This window comes from Apteryx mantelli, chromosome 2, assembly GCF_036417845.1.
Source record: "Apteryx mantelli isolate bAptMan1 chromosome 2, bAptMan1.hap1, whole genome shotgun sequence".
Lineage (NCBI taxonomy): Eukaryota > Metazoa > Chordata > Aves > Apterygiformes > Apterygidae > Apteryx > Apteryx mantelli.
Window position 1 is genome coordinate 124,756,860 of NC_089979.1, and position 13,072 is coordinate 124,769,931.

Genomic DNA, 13,072 nt, shown 5'->3' on the forward strand with positions numbered 1-13,072 from the left:
GACACTGTCTCCCATAACATCCTCATAGGGAAGCTCAGGAAGTGTGGGTTAGATGAGTGGACAGGGAGGTGGATTGAGAACTGGCTGAATGGCAGAGCTCAGAGAGTTGTGATCAGTGGCACAGAGTCTAGTTGGAGGCCTGTAGCTAGCGGTGTCCCCCAGGGGTCAGTACTGGGTCCAGTCTTGTTCAACTTCTTCATCAATGACCTGGATGAAGGGACAGAGTGCACCCTCAGCAAGTTTGCTGACAATACAAAACTGGGAGGAGTGGCCGATACGCCAGAGGGCTGTGCTGCCATTCAGAGAGACCTGGACAGGCTGGAGAGGTGGGCGGAGAGGAACCTCATGAAGTTCAACAAAGGCAAGTGCAGGGTCCTGCACCTAGGGAGGAATAACCCCATGCACCAGTACAGGTTGGGGGTTGACCTGCTGGAAAGCAGCTCTGCGGAGAAGGACCTGGGAGTGCTGGTGGACACCAAGTTAAGCATGAGGCAGCAATGTGCCCTTGTGGCCAAGAAGGCCAATGGTATCCTGGGCTGCATCAGGAAGAGTGTTGCCAGCAGGTCGAGGGAGGTGATTCTCCCCCTCTGCTCAGCCCTGGTGAGGCCACATCTGGAGTTCTGCGTCCAGTTCTGGGCTCCCCAGTACAAGAGGGATGTGGCACTACTGGAGCAAGTCCAGCGAAGAGCTACAAAGATGATTAGGGGACTGGAGCATCTCTCTTATGAGGAAAGGCTGAGAGAGCTGGGCCTGTTTAGCCTGGAGAAGAGAAGGCTGAGAGGGGATCTTATCAATGTGTACAAGTATCTGAAGGGAGGGTGTCAAGAGGATGGGACCAGACTCTTTTCAGTGGTGCCGAGCGACAGGACGTGAGGCAACGGGCACAAACTGAAACACAGACGCTTCCATCTACTGCTTCACCCTCCAAATGAGCAGAAATAGAGAAATGTGGAAGAAGTATGTGACTGTGGTAGTAGGCACTGCTGTGACAGCTAACCTGGTACAGCTTCTTATCACCAGCCTAGAAAACCAGTCCCACCACCTGCTGAATAGCACCACAGCAGAGCTCCTGAGATGAGCCGTCAGCCACAACACGCCAAGTTTACTAAACAGTTGAACCAGGAGCACTGAAGGCAGGAGTAATCCAAGACTTCAGTTCAGTTATCCACCTTGTAGTTATCCACTTGATTTTGGCTTTTCCCATCTGCGCACAAGTTGATGCAGCTCCAGCTATTCTGAATCTCCACCTACCCAGCAACCAGGTAAATTGACTTTCAGATTGAAGTGTCCTTTCCAATGACCATACGCGAAGGTGCTCAGCGAGCACAAATACCGTACAAGTAAAGTGATTCTAGTTGAGTTACCACCAACTTTAGCCTAAACAAAGCAAAGAGGAACTGTGGCATTAGCCTAAAAAGACTCCAGCACCTTGACTGGCATTTTAATTCATAAGGATACAAAGATGCCTCCATTTGTAAGCCCTTTTGTTTAGTAGGGTCAAAGTTTGACGCAAAGTGGGTAATGTTTATTTTAAATGATCAAAGTTAAGGAGTAATTAAAGACCTGAACATCCACAGTTTATTAAGTTAAATTAAGCCGCACAGGGACTCTTTTCGAGCCATCATTCCAAACCAGGAAAATATCTGTGCCCTTCTAGTGCCAAATGTCTTTCCTTTCCCCCCAACAGTTTTTATAATTTTCAGTGACACCATAATGAAATTGAGATAACAGCAGATTCCATAGAGATGTTTAATTCAGTCTGAGATTTCACTACCTCAGAAAAGAGATAAGATTTTACAATTTATTCCCCTCCTTCATTACAATTACCATGCTAATGCTTCAGATAATTCCTAATCCAAGCTTCTGGGCCAAAGTCTGTTGGCAGATAAGATAGTAGATCTAATCAAATCACTGAGATCTTGCAACGACTGCATAGCACAATTTCCCCTCTGCAGTAATAGCTTCACGTTCCCCCATTTTCCTACTGGAATTCACTATAGGATGACAAAACTTCATTATATACATATGACAGGATGTTAAGATAGTACGTCCTTTAAGAAGTTCTAACAAAATCTTAAGTTACATTCAAATGCAAACATTAGAACAACAAAGTGTGGAGTGGGGAAAAAGGGAAGATTGCTTACACTAATGAGGTCTTCCCCAGTTAACTCTCTAAACCTCAAAAGACTTTCATTCACCTACAAGAACCAAAGGGCTCTGCTACAAGCACTCTGCTACATGAACATGAAAAACCATCAGCCTGCAGTTATGACCCTTTTATGGTTGTCAAATTAAAAAACAATATCAGTGAGACTCCTCCCCTCCATTATTTTGGGCCACCAGTTCATGCAAATTACTGAGGACCAAGATGCTTAGCCTAGCAACAAAAGACTGCGCGCTCACTACTTACGATGATAATAAATTAGTAAATATTAACAAATCTAATGATAACAAGAGATGCTCTCCTTCACTCACTCACCTGTACAACTTAAGATCTATGAAACAGACAGGACGCTTCATTCGTCTAACAACAGACCTCACTGAAAACAGAGGAGAAGCCATCCGATACAGCTTTCCCCCCACATCCCTGACAGTGAAACCAAGGCACATAACAATAATTTCATACCAGGAAAAGCCCTGCTAAATGTAAAAAAAAATGCATGTATTTCTACTGAGCCATACATAGGACTTTCACATCTGCTTAGGTCTTACGTTCACTCCAATACTTTCTAGCATTACAGTTAATCCACGTGAGGACAAGCCGTGCTGAGGGCCGAGGCACAGGAGGAGCACCAGCCCAGCGTGCGGAGCAGTCAGGCCCCGAGCCCGGCTGCCATTCACGTCACTGAGGTAACCACAGAAAAGGGTCATTACTTACAGCAGGGTGTCCAGCACAGTAGGTGTAGCTGGCGTGGGACTGGTAGTGCAAGCTCGCTCTGGGAAAGGTGTACGTGCTCCAGGCCGGCGGGCTGCTATTCCACTGGGAGCTAAAGCCAGGGCTCATGGTCACTCGTGATTTACTGTTTTGGTACGTTCTCACTGTGGAGCTGGACTATCGGAAAAGAGAGAAACGCAACGTAAAAATACCTTTGAGAGTAGGAAACAAACAATCCAGCTACGCATTAACATTGTGCATGTACATACTGCCACGCTGTCTGCAACAAACCTGGACATTTCCAGTAAGGAACTGGGAAAAGCAGAACTGATTCCTTTAAAGATACCAGTGAAAAAGCCACATGTTGCAATACCCAAGAGTAAGGATGAATGGCTGTTGGACTTCAGGCTGGGATGTAAATCAAATGGACAATGCAAAGGTAGTAGGGATGAGGGGATGTCTTGGAAAAGTATGTCGGGAGCAATCTCACAAGATTAATAGCTCAAACTTCCATCTTTATTCATTATTATGAACTGAGTATTGATATTTACTGTGCTGCTGATCAGCTAAGCCCATTTCACAGGAAACAGCAATTTAGTGCCAACGTTTAGAAGGGATTTCAGGACTTCAAGAAACCTGTTGGCTAGATAAGGCCAAAATCTTACAAATCTACTCCTACATTGCAAACATGTAACCTTCAAAACAGTCTATTAAACTTCATGACCTTTTTGAATTACTTAAATTGTAAGACAATTATTATATATCCAAAACTGCTCTTTTTAAAGCATTAAATCCACAATGACCTTACTAACACTACAGTGAAAGCTCTTAAATATGAGCACAAATAATACTTCTTAGAAATGCTTATAAATGTCCCTGCTAGTAAATTGATGCGATCAATTTCAAAAGCTGTATTCTCAAGAATGACACTTCATTTATTTTGACCCTCCTTTCAAAGACGGCCTTTTATACACAATATACGTATCATTAAACAAATATCAATACAGGCCACCACTGAACAAGATGTTATACACAGCCCATCCTTACCCCAAGGTGGTTACAAGATAAATGGGAAAGGCAAAGGATGAAAGAGTCTGATGCATATGCAGAGAAAGCAGCTCTGTAACATTACTTTCAGTTTCATTTTACTGCTTCAGCTCAGTTTCATTGGGAGAGGATTAGTGAAATGTAAGGAAAAGGGATGGAAGAAGATGTACAAAAAAGGCTTAAGGACACATCCTAGCTGTAAAAATAGACACCAGGTACAATCCTTCCAATTTTTAATACTGTATTTAGATGAGCTGATTGCAGAAACTATAGGTCACGGTGGCATCTGCTGCACATGCCATATTTATTCTATTTGATTTTCAGAAGTTTCAATACACAAAGTTTGCTTCAGTTATCAATTGCTGTATAAACTTCAAGTTCAAGAAAAGGCCAGATGACTTCCTGCATGTGTTTATTTCCTGTACTGCCTATTAGGAAGCCTGAAAAGAGCAGTTTCCGCTCAACAGTTCTCAGTATCTCGACAGAGTCGCCGCCCGCCCTCACCCCTAAGTGGAGGATTCCTGTGGTGTGATTTCTAAAGATTTACTTTAGGACTAGCTGAACACAAAGCATATGAATGAACACTAAAACCCACACTAAACTCTCATTAGTCACTGTGTGTGACAAGTGGTTACTTTGTTCTTACAAAAGGCTTTTGGGAAAAAAAAAAAATCTGCCCCTACAGTTAAAGGGGCTTATTTGAAACAAATCTTTTTGTATGAATTTAAATCATGACAAATCAAAGGAAAGGGGCTATGGCTACAGCTAGAAAAAAAGGAGGGTTTTTAATGCTTTTCTTCCTTTTTTTTTTTTCTCCTCTTCCCCTTTTACCCTCTTCCTCCAAGGAACAGAAACTGTATTTTCTTTCCTTTTGACGTATTACTTATCTTTCAGCTCACTCCTCAAAGACAAATCACTCCTTCTGGGCCCTGGTAGACTTGCTTCTACATGAGAGATGAGGGCTAGGTTTTGTTTCAGCCAGATCAAGTAGTTTTTTAGCCATAATGTACTTCTTCATGTACATTTATCCCATTTTTAAACACTAGGCATTCAAGTGAGGCTGCCTATTAACTCCTTTCACAAAGGAGTTCATGCCTGGATGAATATTGTATGACTATTGGGCTATTCTATCCTAGCAATAGTTTCCCTCCTTTCTATTATTTCTGATAGGTCTTCATTGTATGTACGAGTGGAAAATATCTATGGCTGATGGGGTGTGAGGATGCATTGTAAATTGTTGTAATTATTAGTTTATTATTTTCTTTATGGCAGTGAACTCCATTACGGTCGGACAGACATGCTATCAGCACCATACAGACACATACAAAACCTATTTCCATATCTGAGAACAGAAGCAAAAAAACCCTGTATTTTTATATATATATATATTTTTTTTAAGTATTGCACCTTAGATCCTTAATAAACTTCTGCTTCTTGAGTTTGACTTTTGTTTTGCGATTTCTTGTTTTAAGCTTAAGTCCCTCTCCCACTCCCACCAGCTCTCTGCTACAAAATGCAAAAGTGATGGAGACCGCTGTAAAATCACAAATTCTTCAGTCAGTCCTTGCTCTTGAGAACGGACAAGACCCAAAATCAAAGCAAACCCACGCCCCACAATACCCAGAAGTAGGGGAAGGCAGCATCGTTCGCTTCCGATAACCCACTTCCCAAACCAAGGCTCCAAGCCTTACGTGTGCCCAGCACGCTTCCCCTCTCAGGTCCTGTACAAAGAGGAAAAAAGTATTTTCCTTAGGGCTTACTATTGGTCTCAGAGTGTATCTTTCATCCGGATTCACATCTGACCAGCTTCTGCCTCGTTTGTTGCTACCGGCTTACTGCTGCGTCAAACAAAACGAGGTGTCCTGCCTATCACCTGATGAGAGGCACAGTCCAGTCCCTGGCACTCACTAGAGACGTAGCAATAAATCCTCCTGCTCTCTTTCTGCTCTTTAACCCGCTCGCATCTTAAGGTGAGAAATTATAAGTCATTCAAATAATAAATGATGCACCTGGCAAAATACCTGTCGTTTAGGACCTAGAAGTGGCAAAGTTAAATACCAAATACCCTTTCTCCTCCCCATCAAAACTGTGCAGCCTGGACGTGGGAGGAAGGATTTACAAGCACTGCTATTATGTGAGGAGTTCCCTCTGCTCTCACAGTTTTGTAGCAAAGTTACAATTTTTGACCTGATAAAAGCCTCTCTCTTTTTGCTGGCTTTCCTCCAGAAAAAAACGTCAATATGCAAAGACACTTCCAGGATAATTGGCCTTGAAATCGTGAAGCTATCCAGTTTATCAGCCCGAGAAAACAGACATCCACCCTGCCAACTTCAGGAAGTCTCCGCTCATCTGGTGACTCCAACCTAGGAAGGTCAGGGAGCGAAGACATAAGCTCAAGGACCCTAAAAGTAGAACTGGTCAAAGGATTTGACTCAGGGTGTTTGCTCAACAGCAAAAAGCTGTTCATCTGTCTATACCCTTCCCAGCTCAACACAGAGGAATCTGCAGGAAAGATATGCTGTATAACACTGTCAAGATTTAGAGAGAGAAAGAGAGAGAGAGAGACTGCAGTGTCTCTCACTAGGCCAACTGATAGAGTTGGGAGGAAAAAAAATGGAAAGCCTTGAAAATTATCAGTATGAAATGAAGAAGAATTGTTGCTCTCCTTGCTATGTTTTGCCAGAAACAACGAATACTTCCAAAACTGAAGGAGATTATTTTTTTTTTCCTCGAATAAGTCACTCGGGTACCTTTATACCCTAAAAAGTCCTATCCAATCTAAAATTGAGATTAAATGTCTAAATATATTTAAAAATATGACTCTATTTCTTTTGTGCCTTAGTTTCTCTGGCTTGTAAGTATGGATAAACTTATTTTACAATTTTTAGGGTAACTTTTTCCTCATATTTGTAAAGGTTGCTAACATTTTTGGACATAAGCATGAGCGAAGTGCAAAGTAGTATTAGCATTATCACCCTTTCTTGAGCTTAACTGCTTTCAGGTCTTAGTTCTTTTAATAGCTGGTGTGTGAAGGCTAACAAAGTTAAAAAAAATAGAACATATTATTTATAGAGCACTTTTCATCTTCAAAGCACTGCACAAATGTTAAATAGTGACAAAAATTTGGACTGGTATAACATTTCTAGCTTTTTAAGCAGTTTATAGTAGATCTAAGAAACAGCAGCCACTCCTTCCTACTTGCATGTGAATAAAGCACACCATTTGACTAGGACATTCAATGAGGCAAGTAGTTCTGACAGAAGTCTTCAAGTCATCACATGTGTGCTGTCCTTTTTTGCAACACAGCACCGTCATGCAGGAAACTAGAAAGAAAAGTGTGCTAATGCTCAACTTCTATGTCATTTCAAATTCAAGACTAACGGTATCTATAGCATACCTTTCTGCCAACTACTCTGGGACGCTGTGATTATTACTGGCTTTGGTACTCCAACAGAAGAGAAGGGCTCAAACACTGCTCTGTGTTACCTCTCTAGTTGCATTGACTTCACACATGCACACACACGGGATTAAAAAGGTGTAAATAACTTCTGAATTCATCCTCCCACTACCTCATCTTTTAAAGCAGCTTCCCAGAGCTATGATGTCATTCTCTTAGCCCACGCACTTTGAGCTGTCTCCAGTCCCTCGGATTTTGATTACTGAATGCTTCTTTCTTCAGCGGCATCTTCTGTTTTTTTGTGCAAAGGAATTGTGCCTGAAAGGGTGTCTGCCCTTCCTCCCCTTTCCCCTCCCCCCCCCCAATACGTTATTTTGGACATCAAAATGATTACAAGAGCTGGAGAAAGTGCCGATCTGGAGATGCTCCTTGCTGGGACGCTATATAGCTGTATCTGGATCAGACCATGATGCAAAGCACAGCCCTATGCTCTCAAAAGTTTGGATGCTTTACAAAATACTACTGTTCCCCCCACAGAAATCAAAGTTTTTCTGTAACCTGGAAGAACCAGAAATGAAAATAGCTGCCCTGGAACATTACTGCCTGAACTAAGATGATGCCTTTGTTTTCCTGCTCAGAGAAAATATGCAACTGGCAAACTAAAGTTATTTCATCGCAAAATCCACACAAGAGACCTTAAAGCTTGAGGTAATTGTGAAATTGAAGAAGGTGGGTTTTCTGTTCTTTTTGGGTTACTCTGAAAACTAAACATGGAAGCTAATGCAGATGATTATTTTTGTTAATAGCAGGAAAGAGTAGCTTTGTCCTGTTCTTTTTTCCAACATAATCTTTCACGATAGTTTGCAGATCTTTTGGACTCTAATGCCAGATTCCATCTGTTCCTGTAAGAACTGAGCCTGTTCATATCTGGCCACTGCAGATTTTGAGTTTATCAAGTTTGTCCCACAACCTTTATGGAAAGCTTCACAGACATGTCCAAATTTAAGAGAAGCATTGTTTTTCCAGACATGGGACTGAAACTCAATATGCTGTACCTGGAAAAACAGGATAAACTGAGAGAAATTACATTCCACTGAAACCGCAGAGAAATGAGGGGGTTATATTTCATATCTTAGCATACATGTAAGGCAATAGCTCATCCAGCAGATCCAAGAGTGCTGAGTCCCAGCCCAGGTCAGGACAAAATGCAGGAGTGCAGGGGTACACTAGGGGAGAGAGCAATACCCCCATCCAACACCCTCCAGAGGCTCGCGGTGCTCAAGCACCCAGTCTGGCCAAGCGGGGAACCAGGCCTGCAGGGTGCAACCAGCAAAGCTCAACTACTTAGAGATGGGGCCCAACAGAAATGCTAAGTTGAGCACGTTTTAGGATAGAGCCCAAATTATCATCTCAATAACTCTTGAGGAATGTATTCTAAAAGAAGAGTCAGGCACTCATTTTTATTTTTCCCCAGAGTTATACCTTGAAAACAAAATAAATATGGTTCTCACACTTTTCTGGTTAGAATTGCTAGCATTTCCAGTGACTCAACTCTGTAATTCATGTTGTGCTTTTAACTGTTATTTGAATTCTAAGACTATTTTTTCCTATGCAAAGTATGAAATATATATCTGGTAGTTACAGAGAATGAACAAGGGAGCTGAAAAAATGAAGACTTAACTGTTCCCAGAAGTAGCCATGAAGAGCCCAGTTTTCTGCCATCCTACCATCCACATCAATGCCAAGTGGCAAAGAATTAGTAACATGAGGCAGGCCATGGACAATTCAGATTAAAGCCTTGAAGTCCCTTAGTGCCTTACGTGGAAGAGATGAATGTAACCAAAAATTACTGTTAGCTGACAGTTCTCTAGCTAACAGACTGCTGGATTTCAGTCTACTTCTGAGGAGACACAAATCCCGAAAAGCCTTAACACCACCAGCATCTCAGCAGCAAGCTCAATACAAAGACTGACTACAAGTCGCACAGAATCCTCCTGGGCTTAAAATTGGTTTCTCCAGAATGAGAAAAGGAATTTCACAGACATAAGGGGAACTTGTGTTGTTTCTGCTACCCATTTTGCCCACAGCCTGCAGAGAGTGGGGAAACTCATGCTCAACTACTCATTGATGTTCTTGTAAAGGAAACATACACAGTAGGAAATGTGAAGGAAAACTTTGCAAAGGATGTATTTTTTTTTATACTTAACTTGCATCTATCTTTGTTGGTTTGGTCATTTGTAAGAAATCAACAGGGATTAAAAGGTAAGTTGTTAGAAGAGATTCTTATTGGTCCAATTGCCACCTTTAACTGGTGTTTCAGCTCGGTCCGTCTTGACGTCAAGCCTCCCCCATCCTCCTCCCTCCTCCCCTTTGAAAACAGTAAGGGCATGAAAAATGTCAAAATTTCTTTTGTTCAGAATATTATTTAATCAATCCATTGAGAGAAATTTAAGTCATAACCTCGGAAGGACATCGAATATGACCTTTCAATGGTAGGTCATTAAGTAATTATTTTCTGAAAATAAAACACACTAGCATCTATTAAATTTACTCCAGAGTTTTTTACAGCATCAAGGTTACAATTTAAAGTAGTGAAGTGTTATGTCAACCCAAGATGCACATGAACTGAGTATTCCCAGTAAATTCTGGCAAGATCAAGTACTTATCAAGACCTAGTCACAGATGACCTGCACATGCTGCGCAATTCTGACTTCTGAAGAAGTCACACATGGGAAATAATCACTCAATATGATATATTCCTATGAATGCAAATACATCTCATGCAGCTGTATGGACTGACTGGATAAAAAGATGTTTTTCCACCAGGAGCTGGTGAGCACACAAGTCACAGAAGCAAATAGCTTAAAGGGGAAGATCTGGGTTAAATAAAGTCTAATAGTGAACAGTAATCTTAAAGAAAGCTGTTGATTAAGGAGAAAGCATACCATATTAAGTCACTGACTTTGGCAGATCTCTGGAGTGATTTTTGCAGGGTCTGAGAACTGCTCTCTAGCATTTGCCAGCTGCCACTCCTGAAGCCTCTTCTGCAAACTGCACAGCATTACTTAAGGCTTGAAGCATTCTCTTGGTAAGATATAGAAAGAACAAAGGGACACCGCAAAAATTTTAGTAACTTCTTGACAAAAAGATTCTGACATGCAATAAGGGTATTCCTAGGATAACAGTCCCAGATACAGAGGGCTCTTGAACCAATTTGGCTGTAAGTCAACAAACCACTTGTATCCACGTCTCACTTTTGTATGCAGACCTATGTACCACTGACTGAATCACAAGTCAGGAGCTTTACTGATTAATGATTCATTTTAGCATTTACACATATGCGAAATTGGGGCTTATACAGACAGCTAACATCTTTTGTTAAACTCAGTTTTTGATATTTCAAGGGAAAAATAATTATTTCGTTATCACTTGAATACCTTCCCCTCTTACAGTACCCAAAGGTATGTTCCATTATGTGCTGCAGCATCTTAATGTTTTTTCTGATGCATCTGTTTACTACACATATATTGAATTACTCCCTGAACAATAAATCAACTGCTGTCTTGGACACAAAATGATTTTTCCCCCCACTAGATCTGCAATGTACAACTTTTTCTAGATAATCCCAAGAGTAACAGCTGTCTGGCAATTTAAGCAAGTCTGTAACATTAACCAATGAGTGCAATCCAGACACCTACCAGGGAAGAGGGAACCTTATGATCAACCAAAAACCAGCTGTGGCCCAGCATCATTTCTGTAACTACCAAATGAGAAATAGCCAGTTTTTTTCCCCAACTATAGGAGACAAAGCATTGATTCTAGCATTGCATGCCCGTTACCACTCTTCAGTAAAGTAAGCGTTTCATGGATGTGAATGCAATGCGATTATGAGGTGCGTCTGGCCATGGGGAGGAATTCTAGAAATCCAGTAAAGCTACCCAATGTGCCACACTATAGCTAACTCATGTGAATGGACTTACATGCCTTTGCAAACCTCACTGTGGGATTAGGACATTTATCAAAGGTATGATTTCTTCCTTGCAATGGTATACCTATTGTATACCAAGAGTTCTGCAGGTGCATGATTTATCCATGCTGTCATTAGCTACAATACCCTGCAAACAGTTTTTATTTTGCGCTAGGAAAACAAATACTCCTCCCATAAATTGTTTTACTGCTTACTGGGGAGCAGAGTCCTGTTCCCTTGACAATAAAACAGTTTATTTTCTCTGAGCATGGAGTAATAATTTCCCACATAATAATCTGAAGCGCAGCAGCATTTCTTATGGAGTTAGGTAGTATGGGGAAAATTGGAGTTTGCTTTTTGTCCCAATATCATGCCTAAGGCCTCGTTATCTGTTAAGCGCCAACACGCTTGATTGCTTGAGGGATGTTACAGACAACACAGCCCCTAAAGATCTAACTGAGGGAACACAGGAGGAAGAAGCAAACGTTAAATAAATTGAGATGGACAGTAGAATGGACAAAATTTGCTTTTAAAACAGAAACAAAAACTCAGTATGAATTTTGTTACTGGGATTGACCAGAGGTGTCAGTTCAGTTGAAAAAGTTCAAGGTACATTTTAGAAAGCAAGGAAGCAATAGAGATCCAGGACCACCCAGAAGTGAAAAGCGATTTTTTACTCAGTGAAATCATAGTCAGATAAAGGACTACAGGCCTTTCACTCAACTTAAATATTCATAGAACCACATATATTGTATATGACACATTTGAATGTGAAAAGGCTAATATCCTCTGGCTTTCCAGTACTCAACTAATCCATTAGAAACGTAATAGTCAGTCTAACCATTCCATGACTTTGATAGGAGCTATGAAAAATAAAAGAGAAAGAAGAATGAACTACAAAGAGAAGAAAATAAGAAATTGGACATATCCAAAACCAGCTATCAGGGTACTCAAAAATCAATTTCAGCTGCCCCAGATATCTGTTGAGTATCAAATTCAGAACAGAGAAGCATGCACACAGGGCTACAAAATTACCTAGAACAGCAGTTTTTTCCTCCCCTAAGCTTTGGGCACTAACGCTAGAGGAAAGAGAGAGAGATCATTAATTTATTAAAAGGAATGAGCCAGTTATAACTGGGAAGTTGACTATAAGCTATTTGAATTCAGTGTAGCAAAGACTGGGTTTCCAGGATATATCAATACAAGGTTACATATTTCATGAGAAAATGTATGTCCAATGAAAAATGACATTAAAATTCCCAAAATAAAAGACAACTGAAATACCTAAGGGAGAGCATGTTAAGGATTTGTTTTGTTTTGTTTTTATTCCCCTGAAAAAGAAAAGCTCTGAAAGGCAGAATCCTGTAATCCAAGCTAGTGGGAGGGAGGTAGAGGCCTCAAGAAGAAAAATACTATTGAGTCGATGAAAAACTTAATGAAATCTTGAGTGAAGGAATAAAACAGAATGGTTTAATACATGCTAAAGGTTTGACCATGCAAAGCTTCACCAGCCTTGCTCAGCACCGCATTTGAAACAACAGGAATAATCATGACCTTAAAGTTAAGCATGTGTGTAAGCAAACAGATCACGGACAAAGCTCTGTAGAAACTGCTCCTTACTTTCTGCCCTGCCTATTTGTCTACTACACACAAAGCACTATCACATGGCCAAATTGTAAAAGAAAACTTTTGTTCAAGATAATGTCAATCAAATATTTCTGAACATATAAAAACTTTTACTTTCCAGTAGCTGTGTGAACACAGATAAACATCCTTCCCCTCATAA

General features: G+C 40.9%; 1 protein-coding gene across 9 annotated transcripts in view; it reads right to left on the reverse strand.

The window, feature by feature from the left end:
* RBMS3 (RNA binding motif single stranded interacting protein 3) overlaps window positions 1–13,072 on the reverse strand; it is a 722,481-nt gene that overhangs the window by 497,446 nt on the left and 211,963 nt on the right. For 6 of the 9 annotated variants that reach the window (XM_067291474.1, XM_067291473.1, XM_067291476.1 and 3 more), the window contains one exon: window positions 2,879–3,047. In XM_067291474.1, coding sequence (XP_067147575.1) covers window positions 2,879–3,047 — 169 coding nt within the window. Of the gene's footprint in view, window positions 1–2,878; window positions 3,053–13,072 lie in introns of all 9 variants that reach the window. The other 3 variants (XM_067291477.1, XM_067291478.1, XM_067291479.1) reach the window with 1 other exon arrangement.